The following is a 23,251-nucleotide window of genomic DNA, read 5'->3' as shown; positions in this document are numbered from 1 at the left end:
GAGGACGGCTGATGACACGTGGCAGACCAACTTGATTCGCTACGGGCCGTTCTGCTGGATTTAGTCACCCTGGTCGCGCCAGCGACGAAGCTGGGACAGCCACGCGTCGGGCCTTCAAGCGGGGAGCCTTCGGGTGGGGCCGAGCCGTCTGCCATTGGGGCCTCTGCGGGGCTTCCCGCCCTTCCCGGCACGCGGCAGGACGCTGCCATCTTGGGTATGGTCGCGGCCGAACGGCGGGAAGCCGCCATCTTGTCGCCGCCATAGCGGGAAGCCGCCATCTTGTCGCTGCCACATGGGACGCCTGCATCGGAAGACAGCAGCTTGGGGACTCGCAGCCATCACCTGACGACGGTTAAATAATTCTCAATTGGAGGAAATTGGAGCGCATTTGCGTGGCGTTTTGAGTCGGCCGTCCGATCCGCCAAGTGGTCGGATGCGGAGGCCTTGGAAGTTCTGCCGACGCTCCTGAATGACAAGTCTTTGAAATTCTTCCGCTCCATCGCAGCCGCAAAGAAGGTGACGCTGAAAGGGGCGTTCGACAAAATGGTGGAAGCGTACGAGCCTCCGGACGACGCACACCGCTGGTTCATCCAGAGGCAACGGGCAATGGAGGAGTCGCCTGTGGCCTTCCGAGGCGCTGTGCTTGAGCTGGCCATGGCCGCGTATCTAGAGACGGAGCCCGACTTGTTGGAGCCCTTGATACTGGGTAAGATGTTGGAGCTGTCCAAGGACTTGGGCATTCTACTGCCGGTGTGCGGCCATGAGCAGCTGACCTCCCGGATGGCTGCCAAGTGCCTCGACGCGCAGTTCAACTTGCGCCGTTGAGCGCAGATGACCGCCTGGACGGGGAGCACGACCGTGGAGGGAGACGCCATCGGGTGGACTCCGTCGAAGGCTGTCTTCGTGCCGGACGAGAGGGGGCCTGGCGATCTCACTGCGGCGGCGGCGGACCAGTGGGTTCCTCGAGGGGGAGCGGTGTCGCGCTCTGGGCCACCGCCGATGGATCGCCGAGACGCCCTCCCATTCAGCCACCAACTCACTCGAACACCCACCCTCTCACCCACCCTCTCACCCACCCACAAACTTACTGTACCACCCACCCAACCACCAACTCACTCTACCACCCACCCACTCACCAACCCACCAACTCGCTCTAACACCTATGCATCCAATTACGCTACTACCAACTCACTCTACCACCCACCCACCCACTCACCCACCAATTCACGCTACACCCCACTCACGCACCCACCAACTCACTCTACCACCCACCCACCCACTCACTAACCCACCAACTCACTCTACCACCCACCGACCCACTCACTAACCCACCAACTCACTCTACCACCCACTCACTCTACCACCCACCCAATTACTCATCCACTCACTCACCAACCCACCAACTCACTCTACCACCCACCCACTCACCAATCCACCCACTCTACCACCCATTCACTCACCCACCTACTCACTCTACACCTCTACCGACTCACTCATTCACTCACTTAACCAACCACTCATTCACTCACTCACTCACTCACCCAACCACTGTCAGTCCTTCACTCACCCATTAACTCAGTCACTCCCAAACCCACCAACTCACTCTACCACCCACCCACACACTCACCAAACCAGCAACTCAGTCTACCACCCAGCCACTCACTAAACTACCTACTCACTCTCCCACACACCCACCCACTCACCAACTTACTCTACAACCCAGCCTCCCACCCACTCATTCACTCACTCACTCACTCACCCAACCGCTCATTCACTCACCCATTCACTTTTATATACTCACCCACCTACTCACTCATTCACTCACTCTTCCACTCCTTCACTCACCCACCCACTCATTCAGTCACTACCAAACACACCCACCCATTCATTCATTCATTCACTCACCCACCCACCAACTCACTCTACCAACCACCCACTCAACCACGCACTAATTATCTCATCCCCCAACACACCGACCCACCCACTCATTCATTCACCCACCCACCAACTCACTCTACAACCCACCGACTCACTCATCCATAAACTTACTCTACCACCCACTCACTCACCCCCCAATTCACTCCACCACCCACCCACCCATTCAGCCATCAACTCACTCTACCACCCACCCACTCACTCTACCAACAACAACAGCCATTCGCCACTAAGTGACGATGCACCCTGAGGCCACGTGAAGTGTCGAACGCCCGCTGGCAGGTCACGGGGCAGACCCAGGTGCCACGGGTCGACTGACTGAGATGACTGGCTGATGCACCACCTGTGCCCCCTACTGTGCCAACTTGCTGTGCTTTAGCCACCCGGTGCTCCGCTCGTTGTTGTGAGCGTCGCTCCTCTGCCCTCCGTTGTTATGGGGGGCGACTGCCTTCAATTGCCCAGCAGCGTCTTTCACGAGCCTCCTCCACAGCGGCCGATCTTGACACCGCTGGTACCAGTCATCGGCAAGTCCATTCAGCTCCACATCCTCCTGTATCACATCACTCCATCTCTTGTCTAGCCCGTGCCGCGCCCATTTAGCCCCCTCTATCCAGCCGAACAAAAGCTGTTTAGGCATGCAGTGGCTGGGTATACAGGCTACATGACCCAGCCAACGCAACCTTGCCTGGCGGAGGAGCTCACCGATGGGACTTTTCCCAGATCTTTCAAGGATTTCTGAGCTCCACACAATCCAGCCTGGTTAAACCCAGGATGAATCGTAGGCAGGCCAGCCTATATGTTTCCAATCGGCGAAGATGCTCGATAGAGAAGGGAGGGAATGACCATGGCCAAGAAGACTTGAAGCTTCGTGCGGAGCGACAGACCAGGTAGCTTCCAGTGTTTCACAACCGATGAAAAGAAAATAACGCTCGACTGTGTGAGACCTCTGCTGTCAAACCGGAGCCGGTCATGAGCACACTGTCCAGGTATGGGACACTCTCCACTCTCTCCACAACTGCCCCATCACCGATCACTGATGGGGCAGTTGTGGGGGTGGAGTGCCCGATGGTACAAAATACCCAGGCAGTTGCTTAGTTTTGGTGGAGCTGATGGTAAGACCCTACCTCTTAGTGGCACACTCCAGTTTCAGCAGCAGCGCCTCCAACTCCTCCTCTGAGTGAGCGGAAATTACCAGATCATCGGCATACATAACATGGTTGAGCAATAGGGACCCATCCCTTGACCGCACCCAGGCATCGATCAGCCTCGCATTGTATCTGTACCAAATGGAAATTCCTCTGGTACAGCCATCAAATGCTTCACAAACTACGTGGTCGAAAAAGATGTAAAATAATGTGGGAGCCAGAGGACATCCCTGTCGCACCCCAAGATGAACATGGAATGGCTCCAACTCCAGGCCACGTAAATTTACCCAGGCCCGCTCTGCCATCATGAAGGTCCTTAATGATCGTGAGCAGGGGGCCAGGGACTTCGAAAGCACGAAGAACAACCCAGAGCCCAGGCTTACTGATATAATAGGCCTTGACCAGGTCAATAAAGCAGAGATGTTGGTCTTGTTGGAATTCTCTACACCTCTGCTGTAGCAAACGGACAGAAAATATGGCATCTGTGCAGGACTGCCCTTTCCTGAAACCACATTGAGGCTCCGCAAGCCTCTCCTCAGCGTGCCTGGCAAGGCGATGTTGAATAATCCTTGACAGGACCTTTCCTGGCACACTGAGGAGTGAGATTCCCCTGTTGTTGTTAGTCTGTGCGGTCCCCCTTCTTAAAGAGGGGAACCACAAGGGCATCCTTACAATCCTGCGGAACCCGTCCAGACTCACCTTCAATAAATTACCACAAAACTCACTCTAACATCCACTCATCTACCCACCAACTCACTAGACCACCCACCTATGCAACCACCGACTCACTCCACCACCCATCCACTCACCCACCAACTTACTCTACCACCCACCCACTCACCAGCCCACAAACTCACTATACCACCCACCCACTCATTCACCCACCAACTCATTATATCATCCAACCACTCATACACCAACCCACTTACTCTACCACCCACTCATCAACCCAACTCACTCTATCACTCACCCACTTTCCCACCCACCAACTAACTCTACAACCCACACACTCATCGACCAAACTCGCTCTAACCCCCACCCACCAACTCACTCTACCATCCACCCACAAACCCACCAACTCACTCTGAGTTGTTGGGTGAACGGGTGGTAGAGTGAGGTGGTGGGTGAGTGAGTGGGTGGGTGATAGAGTGGGTTGGTGGGTTGGTGAGTGGATGGGTGCATGGGTGGTAGAGTGAGTTTGGTGGGTGAATAAGTGGGTGGCTGGTAGAGTGTGTTGGTGGGTTGGTGAGTGATAGAGTGAGTGGGTGGTAGAGTGACTTGGTGGATTGGTGAATGTGTGGTAGAGTGAGTGGGTGGGTGGATGAGTGGGTGGTAGAGTGAGTTGGTGGGTTGTTGATTGGATGGGTGATAGAGTGAGTTGGTCGGTGACTGGGTGGATCGTAAAGTTAGTTGGTGGTTGAGTGTTTGCGTGGGTGGTAAAGTTATTTGGAGAGGGAATGGGTGGGTGGCTCATAGAGTGAGTTGGTGGCTTGGTGAGTGGTTGGGTGTTAGAGTGAGTTTGTAGGTGGGTGAGTGGGTGGGTTGGTGAGTGGTAGAGTGAGTTGGTGGGTGGTTGGTAGAGTGAGTGGGTGGGTGGATGACTGGGCAGCTGGTAGAGTGAGTGGGTGTATAAATGACTGGATGGGTGACTGAGTGAATGAGTGGGTGGGTGGTTGGGTGAGAGAATGAATAGGTGTGTCTGTAAGTGAATGAGTGAATGAGTGGGTGGTTGGGTGAGTCAACGAGTGGGTGGTTGAGTGAACGAGTGGGTGGGTGAGAGAACGAGTGAGTGGGCGAATGAACAATTGGATTGGTGGGTGTGTGAGTGAACGAGTGGGTGGGTGGGGGAACGAGTGGGTGGGTGAGTGAACGAGTGGGTGAGTGAGTGAACGAGTGGGTGAGTGAGTGAACGAGTGGGTGAGTGAGTGAACGAGTGGGTGAGTGAGTGAACGAGTGGGTGAGTGAGTGAACGAGTGGGTGAGTGAGTGAACGAGTGGGTGAGTGAGTGAACGAGTGGGTGAGTGAGTGAACGAGTGGGTAAGTGAGTGAACGAGTGGGTGAGTGAGTGAACGAGTGGGTGAGTGAGTGAACGAGTGGGTGAGTGAGTGAACGAGTGGGTGAGTGAGTGAACGAGTGGGTGAGTGAGTGGACGAGTGGGTGAGTGAGTGAACGAGTGGGTGGGTGGGTGAGAGAACGAGTGGGCGAATGAACAAGTGGATTGGTGGGTGTGTGAGTGAATGAGTGGGTGGGTGGGTGAGAGAACGAGTGAGTGGGTGAATGAACAAGTAGATGGGTGGGTGGGCGAGTGAATGAGTGGGTGGTTGGGTGAGTCAACGAGTGTGTGGTTGAGTGAACGAGTGGGTGGGTGAGTGAGTGAGTGAACAAGTGGGTGGGTGAGAGAACGAGTGAGTGGGCGAATGAACAAGTGGATTGGTGGGTGTGTGAGTGAATGAGTGCGTGGGTGGGTGAGATAACGAGTTAGTGGGTGAATGAACAAGTAGATGGGTGGGTGGGTGAGTGAACGAGTGGGTGGGTGGGTGAGTGAACGAGTGGGTGGGTGGGTGAGTGAACGAGTGGGTGGGTTGAGGAGTGAACAAGTGGGTGGGTGGGTGAGTGAACGAGTGGGTCGGTGAGTGAACGTGTGGGTGGGTGGGCGAATGAACGAGTGGGTGGGTTGGTGAGTGAACAAGTGGGTGAGTGAGTGAACGAGTGGGTGGGTGGGTGATTGAACGAGTAGTTGGGTATTTGAGTGAACGCATGAGTGGGCAGGTAGATCAGTGAACGAGTGGGTGGGTGTGTGGGTGAGTGAACGATATGGTGAGTGAGTGAACGAGTGGGTGGGTGAGAAAACGAGTCGGTGGGCGAATGAACAATTGGGTGGGGGGGTGAGTGTACGAATGCGTAGGTGTGTGAGTGAACGAGTGGGTGGGTGGATGAGTCAACGAGTGGGTGGGTGGGTGGGTAGGTGGGTGAGTGAACGAGTGGGTGGGTTGGTGAGTGAACGAGTGAGTAGGTGGGTGGGAGATTGATCGAATGACTGGGTGGGTGGATGAGTGACCGAGCGGGTGGGCGGGTGAGTGAAAGATTGCGTGAGTGATTGAATGAGTGGGTGGGTGAGAGAAGGAGTGTGTGGGCGAATAAACAAGTGGGTGGGTGGGTGGGTGTGTGAACGAGTGGGTGGGTTGGTGAGTGAACAAGTTGGTGGGTGGGTTAATGAACTAGTGGGTTGGGTGAGTGAACGAGTGGGTGGGTTAGTGAACAAGTGGCTGGATGGGTGAATGAACAAGTGGGTGGGTGGGTGAGTGAACACGTACGTGGGTGGGTGAGTGAACACGTAAGTGGGCATGTGGATGAGTGAACGAGTGGGTGGGTGAGTGAACCAGTGGATGGGTGGGTGGGTGAGTGATAGAGTGGGTGGGAGAGTGGGTGAGTGGACGAGTCGGTGGGTGGGTGGGTGGGTGAGTGAACGAATGGGTAGGTGGGTGAGTGTACAAGTGGGTGGGTGGGTGAGAGAACGAGTGAATGGGTGAATGAACAAGTAGATGGGGGTGGGTGGGTGAGTGAACGAGTGGGTGGGTGAGTGAGTCAACGAGTGGGTGGGTGGGTGAGTGAACGAGTGGGTGGGTGGGTGAGTGAACGAGTGTGTGGGTGGGTGAGTAAACGAGTGAGTGGGTGAGTGAACGAGTGGGTGGGTGAGTGAACGAGTGGGTGGGTGGGTGATTGAACGAGTAGTTGGGTATTTGAGTGAACGCATGAGTGGGCAGGTAGATCAGTGAGCGAGTGGGTGGGTGTGTGGGTGAGTGAACGATTGGGTGAGTGAGTGAACGAGTGGGTGGGCGAATGAACAATTGAGTGGGTAGGTGAGTGAACGAGTGCGTAGGTGTGTGAGTGAACGAGTGGGTTGGGTGGGTGAACGAGTGGGAGGGTGGGTGAGTCAACGAGTGGGTGGGTAGGTGGGTGAGTGAACGAGTGGGTGGGTTGGTGAGTGAACGAGTGAGTAGGTGGGTGGGAGATTAATCGAGTGACTGGATGGGTGGGTGAATGAACGAGTGGATGGGTGAGTGACCACCTACGTGGGTGGGTGAGTGGACGAGTGGGTAGGTGGGTGAGTGAACGAGTTGGTGGGTGTGTGAACAAGTGGGTGGGTGTGTGAACAAGTGGGTGGGTAGATGAGTGGGTGGGTGACACGGCAATTATGAACTCCGACCCACACGACACTTACAATCGAAGGCACCAACCCCAAAACACGTCTGCAACGACATTTCATGTCCTTGTGACTTTACGTATAACAACAAGACTCTTATAACAATTATCTTATAATAACAATACTCCTTACAATTACAATATATTTACAATAATAACAATATACCAAAAATCTACATTACGTACGACACTATATATTATAGTTAGAGTTGGGGTAAAGGGGTGTGAGGTGAGCGTGTGGTGAGTGCAGTGAGAGTAGCTGTGTCCAGTCCATGTCTGGTGTCCACTCTTAAGTCTTTGAGCCACAGCTGCTCCCTGCGGGAGTGTGTGTGGTGAGTGTGGTGAGCGTGTGTGGTTAGCGTGGTATTACAGGGTGGGTAGCTGGGTGGGTGATGCGGTGGTGGTGCTGCTCGTGGTGGTGGGTGGCACCAACTCCACCACCACCACCACCCCGCTATTGTGCCGTGGCCTGGCCACCGCACAGCACCATGTGGCGGATGAGCGAGCGGTGTGAGTGGAGTGTCTTGCCCATCCTCGCCAGGCCCCCGTGCTTCTTATTCTCCTGTGGCTGCTGCACCTCCTCCACCTCCTCCTCCGTCTTCTCTTTCTCCTCTTCTGTATTTTCTTCCTCCTCTTCTATCTCCTCCTTTGTCTTCTCCACCTCTGTAGTATCCTCCTCCTTTCTATGTTTGTCCTCTTCCTCATTCCCATATTTGTCCTTCTCCTCATTCCCATCTTTGTCCTTCTCCTCCTTATCCTTGTCCTCATCCTTCTCCGTCTCGTCCCCCTCTTTCTCCTCTTTCACCTCCTCTTCCACAAGCTTCAACCGCTCTCCATCGATGTGGTCGAGCAGTGAGAATGACGATGATAGGGGCTTCTCCTCAGTCTTAACTCTGCGGAGACAGCAGGACCACAGCACCATAGCACCATCACTTCAGCATCTCACTACTACGGTCAGAAAGTCGCAGTCGGTCTTCACCACCACCACCAGATCTTCCCATGGGTGAACTAACGGATTAAAACTACGACTTTATTTTACCAGCTGTAATGCTCCCACTGAGCTGCTGTGTAGCTCTTTTTCAGTAGCGGCCCTGGCCATCACAAGCGATAGCAGCTCCACCAAGTGGCTGATATCATCATCATCGTATGGATATTTATAGCAGTAGCCAAATACTCTAAGCGCGTGTTTCTACAGACTCATAGACACCCAGAAAGACCCATACAGACCCACAGAGACCATTACTCACAGAGACCCACAGCAATACAAACTAAAGCTAAATTATGTTTATTTTACCACATGTAAGATCACACTGAAATACTGTGTAGCTCTTGTTTAGAAGCAACCTGGCCATCACAAATGATAGCAGCTCAACGAAGTGGCTAATATCACCATCTTCATCGGGTTGAAATGTTTAGACACCCACAGAGACCCATTCTAAATCTAAACTCTTTTTATTTTAACCAGGCGTAAGGTTCCCACTGAGCTACTGTGTAGCTTTCTTTCAGAAGGCCCACACAGAGACCCATAGAGATCCAGAGACTCGTATAGAACCATAGAGACCCACAGAGACACATACAGAAATCCACAGAGATCTAGAGACTCATCATATCAAACCACAGAGACCCACGGAGACTCATAGAGGCCCACAGAGAATTACAGATACCCACAGAGACTCACAGAGACTTAGAGATACCCACAGAAACTCGCAGAGACTCAGAGACCGACAGAGACCCACAGAAACTCACAGAGACCCACACAGCCTCACATACACCCATAAAGACTCACAGAGACTCACGAGACACACAGAGAATTACAAACACCCACAGAGACTCACAGAGACTCACGGATACCCACAGAGACTCTCATAGAATCACAGGGCCCCATACAGATCCATACTAAAACTAAACTACTGTATTTTTATTTTACCAGGTAAGGCTCACTAAGCTACGTAGCATCTTTTTCAGGAGTTACCTAGCCATCACAAATGATATCAGCTCAACAAAGTGGCTGATATCATCATCATCAAGTGGCCATTTAACAGCAGCAGCCAAAGAGTCTAACCGCGTGGTAATGTCGATTCTAAATGTGGACAGAAAAGCCCAGAGGACCTGGAGAAAAATTCACGCAGTGACCACCATGGTGGAGAGACGCAGACTCCAAATATAGAGCAGCAGCAGCAGGCATCGTCAGGGGTCGGGATTGAACCCACAACCTCCTGTGCACATGGCGAGGTAGTTAACATCTCCACGGGTAGAGAGAGATGCAGACTCAGAATATACAACAGCAACAGGCATCGTCAGGGATCGTGATTGAACACAACGCCTCCTGCGTAACAGGCGAGGTAGTTGACATCTCAGCCCTGCACTGTGAACACAGTGGGAGTCTCACCGTGGCTCTGCAGCTTTAGAGGCCTGCAGATCCCCAGCAGTGGTGGTGGTGGACTCGCTGGTGGTGGTGGGGGCAATGGTGGTGGTGGCGTTGGCCCTGCCAGTGGTGGCATTGGCCCTGGTGGGGGTGGCATTGGCCCTGGTGGGGGTGGCATTGGCCCTGGTGGGGGTGGAATTGGCCCTGATGGGGGTGGCAGTGGCCCTGGTGGGGGTGGCAGTGGCCCTGGTGGGGGTGGCATTGGCCCTGGTGGGGGTGGCATTGGCCCTGGTGGCATTGGCCCTGGTGGGGGTGGCAGTGGCCCTGGTGGGGGTGGCATTGGCCCTGGTGGGGGTGGCATTGGCCCTGGTGGGGGTGGCATTGGCCCTGGTGGGGGTGGCAGTGGCCCTGGTGGGGGTGGCAGTTGCCCTGGTGGGGGTGGCAGTTGCCCTGGTGGGGGTGGCATTGGTCCTGGTGGGGGTGGCATTGGCCCTCGTGGGGGTGGCAGTGGTCGTGGTGGAGGTGGCATTGGCCCTGGTGGAGGTGGCGTTGGCCCTAGTGGGGGTGGCATTGGCCCTGGTGGGGGTGGCAGTGGCCCTGGTAGAGGTGGTATTGGCCCTGGTGGAGGTGGCGTTGGCCCTGGTGGGGGTGGTATTGGCCCTGGTGGAGGTGGCGTTGGCCCTGGTGGAGGTGGCGTTGGCCCTGGTGGGGGTGGCGTTGGCCCTGGTGGGTGTGGCATTGGCCCTGGTGGAGGTGGCGTTGGCCCTGGTGGAGGTGGCATTGGCCCTGGTGGAGGTGGTGTTGGCCCTAGTGGGGGTGGCATTGGCCCTGGTGGAGGTGGCGTTGGCTCTGGTGGGGGTGGCATTGGCCCTGGTGGAGGTGGCGTTGGCCCTGGTGGGGGTGGCATTGGCTCTGGTGGTGGTGGCATTGGCCCTGGTGGGGGTGGCATTGGCCCTGGTGAGGGTGGCATTGGCCCTGGTGGGGGTGGCATTGGCCCTGGTGGGGGTGGCAGTGGTCGTGGTGGGGGTGGAATTGGCCCTGGTGGGGGTAGCATTGGCCCTGGTGGGGGTGGCATTGGCCCTGGTGGGGGTGGCAGTGGCCCTGGTGGGGGTGGCATTGGCCCTGGTGGGGGTGGCAGTGGTCGTGGTGGGGGTGGCAGTGGTCGTGGTGGGGGTGGCAGTGGTCGTGGTGGGGGTGGCAGTGGTCGTGGTGGGGGTGGCAGTGGTCGTGGTGGGGGTGGCAGTGGTCGTGGTGGGGATAGCAGTGGCCTTGGTGGGGGTGGCAGTGGTCGTGGTGGGGGTGGCAGTGGTCGTGGTGGGGGTGGCAGTGGTGGGGGTGGCAGTGGTCGTGGTGGGGGTGGCAGTGGCCTTGGTGGGGGTGGCAGTGGTCGTGGTGGGGGTGGCAGTGGTCGTGGTGGGGGTGGCAGTGGCCTTGGTGGGGGTGGCAGTGGTCGTGGTGGGGGTGGCAGTGGTTGTGGTGGGGGTGGCAGTGGCCTTGGTGGGGGTGGCAGTGGTCGTGGTGGGGGTGGCCGTGGTCGTGGTGGGGGTGGCAGTGGCAGTGGCCTTAGTGGGGGTGGCAGTGGCCTTGGTGGGGGTGGCAGTGGTCGTGGTGTGGGTGGCAGTGGTCGTGGTGGGGGTGGCAGTGGTCGTGGTGGGGGTGGCAGTGGCCTTTGTGGGGGTGGCAGTGGCCCTGGTGGGGGTGGCAGTGGTCATGGTGGGGGTGGCAGTGGCCTTGGTGGGGGTGGCAGTGGCCTTGGTGGGGGTGGCAGTGGTCATCGTGGGGGTGGCAGTGGCCTTGGTGGGGGTGGCAGTGGTCGTGGTGGGGGTGGCAGTGGTCGTGGTGGGGATGGCAGTGATCGTGGTGGGGGTGGCAGTGGCCGTGGTGGGGGTGGCAGTGGTCGTGGTGGGGGTGGCAGTGGCCCTGGTGGGGGTGGCAGTGGTCGTGGTGGGGATGGCAGTGGCCTTGGTGGGGGTGACAGTGGCCGTGGTGGGGGTGTCCGTGCTGTGGGTGTCCCAGCTGGGGGTGGTGGCGGTGTCCTTGCTCTGGAGCCAGCCGTGAGCCAGCGCCTGATCTGGAGTCATCCGCAGTTTCGGATCCCATCTGGGGTGGGAGTGGTGGAGGGGGAGAAGAGGGGGGGTGGTGGGGGGGGGGGGCACGGAGAGGAGAGGGGGGAGCGGTGGTGCAGTGGTTAACGCTACAATGCGCTACCACGAACCCGGCAGAGACTCGAGTTTCTATTCCCGCTCACGGCCACCAACACCGCCAGTGATTTGCGATTATCTGATCCGGTACATGGGCCTCCTTCCCTAGGTCGACTCATCCTCAAATAAGTACCTGCTGTGTAGGCAACATCGCCACTATGGAGACAAAGGCGGCTGGGCTTTGTTGCTGGCCACCCACCCACTCGTGTGCCAGAGTGCCGGCCTCCGTAGGTGCTTGCAAACAGCACTTGCCCCTACAGTCTATTAAGGCTATACTGGGGGGATCTTTGTCTTGTGTGTGTGGTGTGTGGGGTGGTTGGGTAGGTGTGTGGGTGTGTGTGGGATAGATGGGTGGTGTGTGCGGTGTGTGCGAGTGTGTTGTGTGTGTGGTGTGTGTAGTGTGCGGTGTGTGTCATGTGTGTGCGGTGTGTGTGTGTAGTGTGTGTGTGTAGTGTGTGTGTGTGGTGTGTGTGTGTGTGTAAGTTTGTTCTTACTGCAGGCAGCATTTCACGAAGCTCACGAGTTGCGCCCCACATCCCTGCAGCACGTGGTCCAGAGGAACGCTTCCAGGGAGACGCGTCCTGGAAGGCCAGTGAGGCTTTCCGAAAGGGTCTGCAGTAAAGAGACAGAGAGACAGACCATCATCTCCATCATAACCATCTCCATCACTACCAACAACGCCATCTCCATCCCCACCACCACCTCCACCACCACCACCACCCTCTCCACCATCATCATAACCACCATATAAGTACCACCACACCACCACCACTATACCACCACCACCACCATCTCCACCACCAAACCACCACCACCACCATCTCTCCATCATAATCATCACCACCACATGACCACCACCCTTAAACTCACCAAAGAAGGACGCCCTGCGGGGAGCTTTCTTCACCATTCGTTTGGGAGGCATGCCCAGGATCTGCTCAACCATTTCAAGGCAGAGAGACACAGACACAGAGAGACACAGAGACACCAGGTAAGGCCCCCACTGAGCTACTGTGTAGCTCTTTTTCAGAAGCGACCTGGCCATCACAAATTACAGCAACTTAACCAAGTGGCTGATATCATCATCATCATCATCATCACGTTCTACAGACACATAGAGACCCATACACATAGAGACCCATAGAGACTCATAGAGACCCACAGAGACTCCTCATAGACTCACTCATAAAGACCCACAGAGACTCACTGAGACCCAAAGAGACCCATACTCATAGAAACCCATAAAGAATCATACTCATAGAGACCCATAGACCCGCAGAGACTCACAGAGACTCATAGAGGGACCCACAGAGACCCATACTCATAGAGACCCACATGAACCCACAGAGACCCATACTCGTAGAGACCCATACTCGGAGAGACCCATACTCACAGAGACCCATACTTAAATTAAACTATGTTTATTGTTCCAGCTGCAAGGCTGGTAAGTGGATAGATGGGTGGGTGAGTGGGTGGATGGGTGACTAGATGGGTGGATGGGTGGGTGAGTGGGTGGATGGGTGACTCGATGGGTGGGTGGGTGAGTGAGTGGGTGGATGGGTAACTATGTGGGTGGGTGGATGGGTGAGTGGGTGAATGGGTGGGTAAGTGGGTGGAGGGGTGACTAGATGGGTTGATGGGTGGGTGGATGGGTGGGTGGTTGGCTGGGTGGCTAGATAGGTAGGTGGGTGGGTGACCGGGGGGGTGGGTGAATGGGTGGATGGGTGGGTGAGTGGATGAGTGGGTGGATGGCTGACTAGGCGGGTGGGTGAGTGGGTGGATGGGTGGATGGGTGGGTGAGTGGGTGGATGGGTGACTATTTGGGTGAGTGGGTCAGTGTGTAGATGGGTGGGTGGATGGGTGGCTGGTGGGTAAGTGGATGGCTGGGTGGGTGGGTGGCTGGGTGGTTGGGTGGCTAATTGGGTGGGTAGGTGAGTGAGTAGATGGGTATGTGGCTGCCTGGCCAAGTCGGCTGGTGCCTCCCCGAGATGCCCTGGTCACCTCGATGCAGCAGGCCACGTGGTCGTTGTTCATGTCGGAGACGAAGAGCTCCTTTCTGATGACCAGCTTGGCGACGGTGCAGCCCAGGGACCACATGTCCGCGGCGCAGGTGGCCGGGTAGCCCAGAACCACCTCGGGGGCCATGTAGGGGAGGGTGCCTCCAATGAACGACGCTGTGCGGACGACAACGAAAGCAGCAGGATGGGTGGGTGAGTTGGTGGATGGGTGGATGGTTGGGTGGGTGGATGGATGGATGGGTGGGTGGATGGTTTGGTGAGTGGATGGGTGTGACTCCCACACACATGGACAAACAACAACAACTGCCATTCGCCACTGAGTGGCGGTGATGTCACCACGACGCTTGTGCCAGGCTATGTGCATGTTGAGGCCACGTGAAGTGTCAAACGCCCGCTGGCAGGAGGTCACGGGGCAGACCCAGATTCCACAGGTCGACTGACTGAGATGACTGGCTGATGCACCACCTGTGCCCCTTACTGTGCCAACTTGCTGTGCTTTAGCCACCCACCCAGACACACACTTACGCACACGTGCAGGTGTGTGGGCGGGTCACCACTCACTTTGTTGGTCCACAAAGAAGCTGAAGCCGAAGTCGGTGACTCTGACCACACTGCTTGAGTTGTTCTTCAAGAGAACATTGCCCTGGATGGTGAGCGAGCGGCAGACAGAGAGAGAGAGAGGATTAACACTACTCAGCGGGGACAAGGTGGGTGGGTGAGTGGAGGGATGGGTGAATGGGTGGTTGAGTGAATGGGTGGATGGGTGAGTGGGTGAGTGGGTGGTTGGGTGAATGGGTGAGTGGATTTGTGGGTGGGTGGATGGGTGGGTGAGTGGATGTGTAGATGGGTGGATGGATGGGTGGTGGATTGGGGGGTGGGTGGATGGGTGAATAGATGGATGGGTGGGTGGGTGAGTGGATGGGCGGGTGGGTGGGTGGGTGGATGGATGGATGGGTGGATGGTTGGGTGAATGGGTGGATGGGTGGGTGGGTGGATGGATGATTGGGTTGGTGGATGGATGGGTGGGTGAGTGGATGGGTGGGTGAGTGGATGGGTGTGTGGGTGGTTGGCTGGGTGAGTAGATGAATTGGTCAGTGAGTGGGTGGGTGGGTAGATGGCTTTGTGGGGGTGCGTTGTAGTGAGTGACCGTTACCCCAGTGTGCCCCCATCGTGCCCCCAGCGTGCCCCGATCATGCCCCCAGCGTCCCTCCAGCGTCCCCCCAGCATGCCCTCCACTCACCGGCTTGATGTCCCCGTGGACGATGCCCCGGGACTTGGTGTAGGCGAGGAAGCGGACGATGCCCCTGGCGTACGACCTCAAATCGTCCTCGTCGATGCGCCACTGCCCCATATCTATGAGCACCTGATGGAGGCTCTTCCTGTGATGGGGAGACAGCGGCAGCGACGGGAGGCGACGTTAGGGTCTCTGTGGGTCTCTATGGGTGTCTCTGTGGGTCTCTGGGTCTCTGTGTGGTTGTCTCTGTGGGTCTCTGTGGGTGTCTCTGTGGGTCTCTGTGAATGTCTGTGTGGTTCTCTGTGGGTCTCTGTGATTCTCTATGGGTGTCTCTGTGGGTCTCTATGGGTCTCTGTAGGTGTCTCTGTGAGTTTCTGTGAGTCTTTGTGTGTCTCTGTGAGTCTCTGTGGGTATCTGTGGGTGTCTTTGTACGTGTCTATAGGTCTGAGGGTCTGTGGGTGGTGATGGTGGTGGGTGTGTTGTGGTGGTGGGTCGGTGGATGGGTGAGCGGGTTGGTGGGTGGGTAGGTGAGTGAGTGGATGAGTGAGTGAGTCAGTGGGTGATGGGTGAGTGAGTGGATGTGTGGTGGTGGTGGGTGAGTGAGTGGGTGTGTGGTATTTGTAGTAGTTGGTGGGTGAATGAGTGGGTGAGTGCGTGAATGAGTGAGTGAGTGGGTGGATGAGTGAGTGGGTGGGTGGGTGGGTGAGTGGGTGGGTGAGTGGATGAGTGGGTGGTGGGTGGGAGCGTGAGTGAGTGGGTGGATGAGTGGATGAGTGAGTGGGTGAGTGAGTGAGTTCCTGGATTAGTGGGTGGGTGGATAAGTGGATGGGTGAGTGGGTGAGTGAGTCGGTGGGTGGGTAGATGACTGGGTGGGTGGGTGAGTGAGTGGGTGTGTGGTGATGGTGGTAGTGATGGGTGGCTGAATGAGTGACTGAGTTGGTGGGTGGTTGGATAAGTGAGTGGGTGGTTGAGTGATTGGGTGGTGGTGGGTGAGTGAGTGAGTGAGTGTGTGGTGGTTGTAGTATTGGGTGGGTGGATGAGTGGGTGGGTGGATGAGTGGATGAATGGGTGGGTGGGTGAGTCACAGGGTGGGTGGGTGCATAAGTGGATGGGTGGGTGAGTGGGTGAGTAAGTGGGTGGGTGGTTGAGTGAGTGGGTGAGTGGGTGAGTGCGTGAGTGGGTGAGTGAGTGAGTCGGTGAGTGAGTAGGTGAGTGAGTGTGTTGTGGTGGTAGTGGTGGGTGGGTGATTGAGTGGATGAGTGAGTGAGCGGGTGGGTGGGTGAGTGGGTGGGTGACTGGGTTGGTGGATGAGTGGATGAATGGGTGAGCGGGTGGGTGGGTGAGTGGGTGAGTGGGTTAGTGGATGAGTGGGTGGGTAGGTGACTGAGTGAATGGGTGGGTGGGTGGATAGATTAGTGGGTGAGTGAGTGAGTGGGTGAGTGTGTGGGTTGGTGGATGAGTGGGTGGGTCGGTGGGTGAGTGGGTGGGTGAGTGAGTGTTTAGGTGGGTGGGTGAATGAGTGGGTGGGTGGGTGAATAAGTGGGTGGGTGGGTGAGTGAGTGAGTGATTGGTGGGTGGCGGTGGTGGTGCTTGTGGTGCCCGTACTTCAACAGCTCCATTACGATGCATTTGTGTCCCCGGAAGTAAAAAATATCCATGACGTTGGCTACGTTGTAGTCCACGTCACTACGGACCGTCTGGAGCTCCATGGACATCCGCAGCTCCATCATCTGGTACGCTTCGTCCTTGAAGCTGTGATCGAGTGAGATGTAGGCAGAGAGACACAGATATAGAGACAGACAGAGAGAGATACAGAGAGACACAGAGAGAGACAGACAGACACAGACAGACAGAAAGAGACAGAAATGGAGACAGACAGAGAAAAGTTCAGCACTTAACCGGTTGTGTGTTGGTGGGAAGTGGGTGGTGGTGGCAATGGGTGGTGGGGAGGTGCTGGGGGTGGGTGGTGGTGGGGAGAGGAGGTGGTGGTGGGTGGGGTGGTGGTGGGTGGGTGGGTAGTGGTGGTGGGGAGAGGTAGTCGTGGGTGGGTGGGCGGGTGGGTCGGCAAGTGGGCGGGTGGGTGTATGGTTGAGTGACGGAGAGTCACGGCAAAGCTGCAGGCAAGGACGGGCAGCCCTAGTTTGTCGCTGCTGCCCGCTGCTGCTGTGACTTCACAGCCAGGGGCTGCCTCATAATCTCTGTATTGTTGTTTGTTTTTGTTGTTGGTTTGTTGACTGCACGGCTGCTCCAGGATACCACTCACTGGGTGGGAGAGGCGAGGATCTTGAGCGCCACCAGAGTCTGCGTCTTGTGGTCCAGACACCGCACGACCATGCCCTGCCCGCCCTGCCCGATCTTCCTGCCCAGCTCAAATCGGTAGTTGAAGTGCTCGTGCTTGACCTGCAGGGGGTCACCAGGCGGGGGGGGAGGTAGTCAGGGTCGAGAGGGTCATGGGGAGGTCACGGAAAGGTAGTCAGGGTGGGGGTCAGGGTGGGGGGTCCCGTGGATCTCTGTGTGTCTCTGTGGGTCTCTATATGTGTTTCTGAGGATCTCTGGGAGTCTAGGTCTCGGTGGGTCTCTATGGCTGTCTCTGTGGGTGTCTATACGGGTCTCTATGGGTGTCTCTGCTGGTCTCTCTGGGTCTCTATCGGTGTCTCTTTGGATATATGTGGGTGGAGGTCTCTGTGGGTCTCTATGGGTGTCGCTATAGGTGTGTCTGTGTCTCCGTGAGCCTCACAGCGATTTAGTTGTGGGTCTCGATGGGTGTCTATGGGTCTCGATGGGTGTCTATGGGTGTCTCTGTGGGTCTCTATGGGAGTCTTTGTATCTCTGTGAGTCTCATAGGAATGAAGCTGTAGATCTCTATGGGTGTCTATGTATCTGTATGTCTCCGTGAGCCTCACATGGATGTACTTGCGTGTGTATCTGTGAGTCTGTGCGTCTGCATGTCTCTATGAGTCTCTATAGTCTATATGGGTGTCTATGGGTGCTTCTATGGGTCTCTATAGGTGCCTCTACATCTCTGTGAGCCTCACTGGGATTTAGTTGTGTGTCTCTATGGGTGTCTCTCAGTGGCGGGCCGTGTATTTTACACCACCTTCGAATAACCTCACCATGACACTAGGGCTATAGGCTATTGGTCATTCGATGTAACCACCCCATCTTCTTGGTTCTTTCGGTAAAGTCACGTAGAAGGGAAATAATAAAATAATGAAAAGAAAACATAATAAAATACAATTCTCACGACGTTTCGGCCACAACGCAAGCAGCGGTCCTCAGGTGAAGAACAGGTCTGTCGGAAATATAGCATCTGAATGAACACCAAAAGCTTGGCAGCGTAAGCTGGGTTGGAGGAGGAAGGGTGCCTTGACAAAGGAATTTGCATATCAACAGAGGAATTTAGCAGCAGCCAAACCACCACGTAAAAAACTAAAATATAAACTACTTCAATATCATCAATATACTAAATATACTCTCCAATAAGCTGAGCTACTAACAGTAAGTCATACATTACAATTCTATGTCGAAAAAAATATATGCCTCCAGCTAAACTTTTTCCTTACATCACACGGATCTACCCCGTACTATATACTGCCATAGACAAACCCAACATTAAATTATATACTGCATTACTATACACCACCCTATACCTTAGACTATATTTACTATACACCACCCTATACCTTAGACTACAGTGAGGGAAAAAAGTATTTGATCCCCTGCTGATTTTGTACGTTTGCCCACTGACAAAGAAATGATCAGTCTATAATTTTAATGGTAGGTTTATTTGAACAGTGAGAGACAGAATAACAACAACAAAATCCAGAAAAACGCATGTCAAAAATGTTATAAATTTATCTTCTTGGTTCTTTCGGTAAAGTCACGTGCATACTCTTAAAGGGAGTGCTCCTAATCTCAGCTTGTTACCTGTATAAAAGACCTGTTCACAGAAGCAATCAATCAATCAAATTCCAAACTCTCCACCATGGCCAAGACCAAAGAGCTCTTCAAGGATGTCAGGGACAAGATTGTAGACCTACACAAGGCTGGAATGGGCGACAAGACCATCGCCAAGCATCTTGGTGAGAAGGTGACAACAGTTGGTGCGATTATTCGCAAATGGAAGAAACACAAAATAACTGTCAATCTCCCTCGGCCTGGGGCTCCATGCAAGATCTCACGCTCGTGGAGTTGCAATGATCATGAGAACGGTGAGGAATCAGCCCAGAACTACACGGGAGGATCTTGTCAATGATCTCAAGGCAGCTGGGACCATAGTCACCAAGAAAACAGTTGGTAACACACTACGCCGTGAAGGACTGAAATCCTGCAGCGCCCGCAAGGTCCCCCTGCTCAAGAAAGCACATATACATGCCCCTCTGAAGTTTGCCAATGAACATCTGAATGATTCAGAGTACAGCTTGGTGAAAGTGTTGTGGTCAGATGAGACCAAAATGGAGCTCTTTGGTATCAACTCAACTCGCCGTGTTTGGAGGGGGAGGAATGCTGCCTATGACCCCAAGAACACCATCCCCACCGTCAAACATGGAGGTGGAAACATTATGCTTTGGGGGTGTTTTTCTGCTAAGGGGACAGGACAACTTCACCGCATCAAAGGGACGATGGACGGGGCCATGTACCATCAAATCTCGGGCGAGAACCTCCTTCCCTCAGCCAGGGAATTGAAAATGGGTCGTGGATGGGTATTCCAGCATGACAATGACCCAAAACACACGGCCAAGGCAACAAAGGAGTGGCTCAAGAAGAAGCACATTAAGGTCCTGGAGTGGCCTAGTCAGTCTCCAGACCTTAATCTCATAGAAAATCTGTGGAGGGAGCTGAAGGTTCGAGTTGACAAACGTCATCCTCGAAACCTTAATGACTTGGAGAAGATCTGCAAATAGGAGTGGGACAAAATCCCTCCTGAGATGTGTGCAAACCTGGTGGCCAACTACAAGAAACGTCTGACCTCTGTGATTGCCAACAAGGATTTTGCCACCAAGTACTAAGTCATGTTTTGCAGAGGGGTCAAATGCTTATTTCCCTCATTAAAATGCAAATCAATTTATACAATTTTTGACATGCGTTTTTCTGGATTTTGTTGTTGTTATTCTGTCTCTCACTGTTCAAATAAACCTACCATTAAAATTATAGACTGATCATTTCTTTGTCAGTGGAAAAACGTACAAAACCAGCAGGGGATCAAATACTTTTTCCCTCACTGTATATTCTTACTATTAAAATTCCTTCCCTTTATTACTGCTAACCCTACTTCCTCCTTTTGTTGCTGCTAATCCTACATAATGCACGGGCATAATATGACTTTGAGCCCCCCCCCCAACCTCCGACGCATTCCACAAGTAGTGACTAATCCCATATCTGCATTTTCCATAAATATGCTAAATTCTTATGTTGATATGCAAATTCCTTTGTCAAGGTGCCCTTCCTCCTCTAACCCATCTTAAATATACGCTGCCAAACTTGGTGGTGTTCATTCAGATGCTATCTTTCCGACAGACCTGTTCTTCACCTGAGGACGGCTGCTTGCGTTGTGGCCGAAACGTCGTGAGAATTGTATTTTATTAAGTTTTCTTTTTATTATTTTATTATTTCCCTTCTACGTGACTTTACCGAAAGAACCAAGAAGATGAATCCCTACAGTCACGAAAGCTTTAAATCAAAATTTAACCACCCCATATTCACAGTGACAGTAACCTTTATGGAGTAGAACAAAGTGATTTAACACAAGGCTCAATACCTATGAGAGTTACAATACACTAATTGCAGAGACATGAATAATACATGGCGAATGAAAACATCAAGGATGTACCAATATTATGCAGACGGACAGGATGCTGCATCACAAATAGACATCACATAGCCCAAATCAATGTCATTACCAAAGAAACAAGAACAAACTCACAACAACCAGCAACATTTACTCATACGACCACCAAGCAAGCAAAAATGCCGTAAAACACAAATAACAAAATCAGGATTCAACAGGCTTCCCCACAGAAAAAAACTAAAAATCAAAAGCACTACATCTAAATATATAAACGTCACTAAAGAAAGTTTAAACAAACATTAGATGATGCTACGTTACGTGCTAGCTAGTTTTACTTCAGTTATCTAACTGGCCCTCCAATCACGCCACACGAAAAATGCTAACGTAGGCGGCTAGGCCAGCGAGAAGGCTCCGGCATGTGAAAGAATACGCCAAACATGGCAAACTCAAAATCTGATTAGTTAAAGAATATAATAATAAACAACATCGTCCCCATTTGCTTCAACAGCAGAGGGGATTCACTCGACATTCTGAAGGCCTCAGGGTAGATTTTCACCCGGAGAGGCGGAGACTGCACAGGAAAATCTGATTGGAATTTATTAGATGCACTGGAAGCAGCGCAACTGAGGGAGAGAGTAGCAATGAAATGACGTTAATAGACTGATGAGAACGAACTTTGTAAAATACGTATAGCATTAATGAAAATATATTCAATTATAAAAAATATAATCTTCTGATTCTGACAATCTCTAGGCCAGCAGAGAAGGCCATGCTGGCCCTGATGGCCCACCTCTGGTGTCTCTATGCGTCTCTATGGGTCTCTATGTGTCTCTATGGGTGTCTCTGCATCTCCGTGTGTCTCACAGGAATGTAGTTGTTGATCTCTATGGGTGTCTCTTTGGGTCTTTATGGGTCTCTATTGGTGTCTCTGCATCGCTGTGTGTCTCCGTGAGCCTCACAGGAATGTAATTGTTCTCTTGGTCATCGTAGCCGTGGTTCCTGATGCCGCCTCGCGACGTTTCCTCCTCGCCGTCGTCCAGAGTAAAGTACCAGATCTCGTCCATCGTGGTGAGCTCAAGCTTCTGGCGCTCGGTGAGGTGAGGCTCGAAGAGAGCCAGGATTGCTGCGGACATGACAACAACATCAACAACATCAATAACAGCAACAACAGCAACAACATCATCAACAGCAACACATAATCAACAACAGCAACAACATCAACAACAACAGCAACAACAGCAACAATAATAACAACATCCACAACAGCAACAACAATAACAAAAACAACAACATTGACAACATCAAAAACAACATCAACAACAACTTAATTTAGAAACGAATTGTCACATACACACACACACACACACTGGGGTTAAGGCACCACACCACCCCACCCAAGTGGCCGGGATCATCGGCGCATGGAGACCATAGAGACCCATAGAGTCCATAGAGACCCATAGAGTCCATAGAGAACCATAGAAACCCATATAGACCTATAGAGACCATATAAACCACAGAGATTCATAGAGACCCACAGAGATCCATAGAGACTATAGAGACCCTTAGAGACCATAGAGACCGATGGAGACCACAGAGACCCATAGAGACCCATACTCATTTAGACCCATAGAGACCCATACTCATATAGATCCATAGAGACCCATACTCATATAGATCCATAGAGACCCATAGAGACTATAGAGTCCCACAGAAACCCATACAGACCCATACTCATATAGACCCACAAAGACCATAGAGACCCATACTTATATAGAACCATAGGGACCCATACTCATAGAACCATAGAGGCCCACAGAGACCCATGCTCATATAGAACCATAGAGACCCATGTGGACCCATATTCTTATAGGACCATAGAGACCCACAGAGACCTATACTTATATAGAACCAGAGACCCATTGAGTCCCATACTCATATAGAACCATCGAGATCCATACTCATATAGAAACAAAGAGACCCATAAAGACGCATACTTACATATAACCATAGAGACCCTTAGAAACCCATACTTGTAAAGAATTATAGAGACCCATAGAGCCATACTCATTTCGAACCATCTCTCTCTCTCTTGTTCGTCCATCAAGTTGATGACCATGACACGTTTGTCATTTTGTTGGGTTTTGATGAGTGCGCAGATGGCTGAACAGGCCAATCCAAGCCCGGAATTCTCTGTGGCGCATTGGACAGGTCAGGGATGATGTAGAGCTCTGATGTGCAGCCACAAGTCCTTCCATGGTAGATTCGCGCTGCTGCCTCTTCAAGATAGCACAGGAGCTTCTCCTACTCTCACAGAGGACTGCACCGTCATGTCGAATCCAAAGCTCTTCAAGGAAGCTTTAAGGGT

The 23,251-nt window shown here is 53.5% G+C and overlaps 1 protein-coding gene across 1 annotated transcript; it reads right to left on the bottom strand.

The window, feature by feature from the left end:
* Positions 1-7,737: 7,737 nt before the first annotated feature.
* On the bottom strand, positions 7,738-22,019 carry LOC144725106 (dual specificity tyrosine-phosphorylation-regulated kinase 4-like). The gene is made up of 10 exons (XM_078604579.1): positions 21,846-22,019; positions 17,362-17,498; positions 16,704-16,850; positions 15,105-15,243; positions 14,426-14,507; positions 13,848-14,020; positions 12,720-12,780; positions 12,344-12,461; positions 11,526-11,748; positions 7,738-8,169 (listed from the first exon to the last, which is right to left on the bottom strand). Exons 1-10 carry the CDS (start codon positions 22,017-22,019, stop codon positions 7,738-7,740), a joined length of 1,686 nt encoding a protein of 561 aa, XP_078460705.1.
* Positions 22,020-23,251: the final 1,232 nt, after the last annotated feature.

The sequence above is a fragment of the Lampetra planeri genome, chromosome 22 (assembly GCF_965212315.1).
Source record: "Lampetra planeri chromosome 22, kcLamPlan1.2.h2, whole genome shotgun sequence".
NCBI lineage: Eukaryota > Metazoa > Chordata > Hyperoartia > Petromyzontiformes > Petromyzontidae > Lampetra > Lampetra planeri.
The sequence above is the reverse complement of the archived record's forward strand: the minus strand, read 5'-3'. Positions and strand labels throughout refer to the sequence as shown.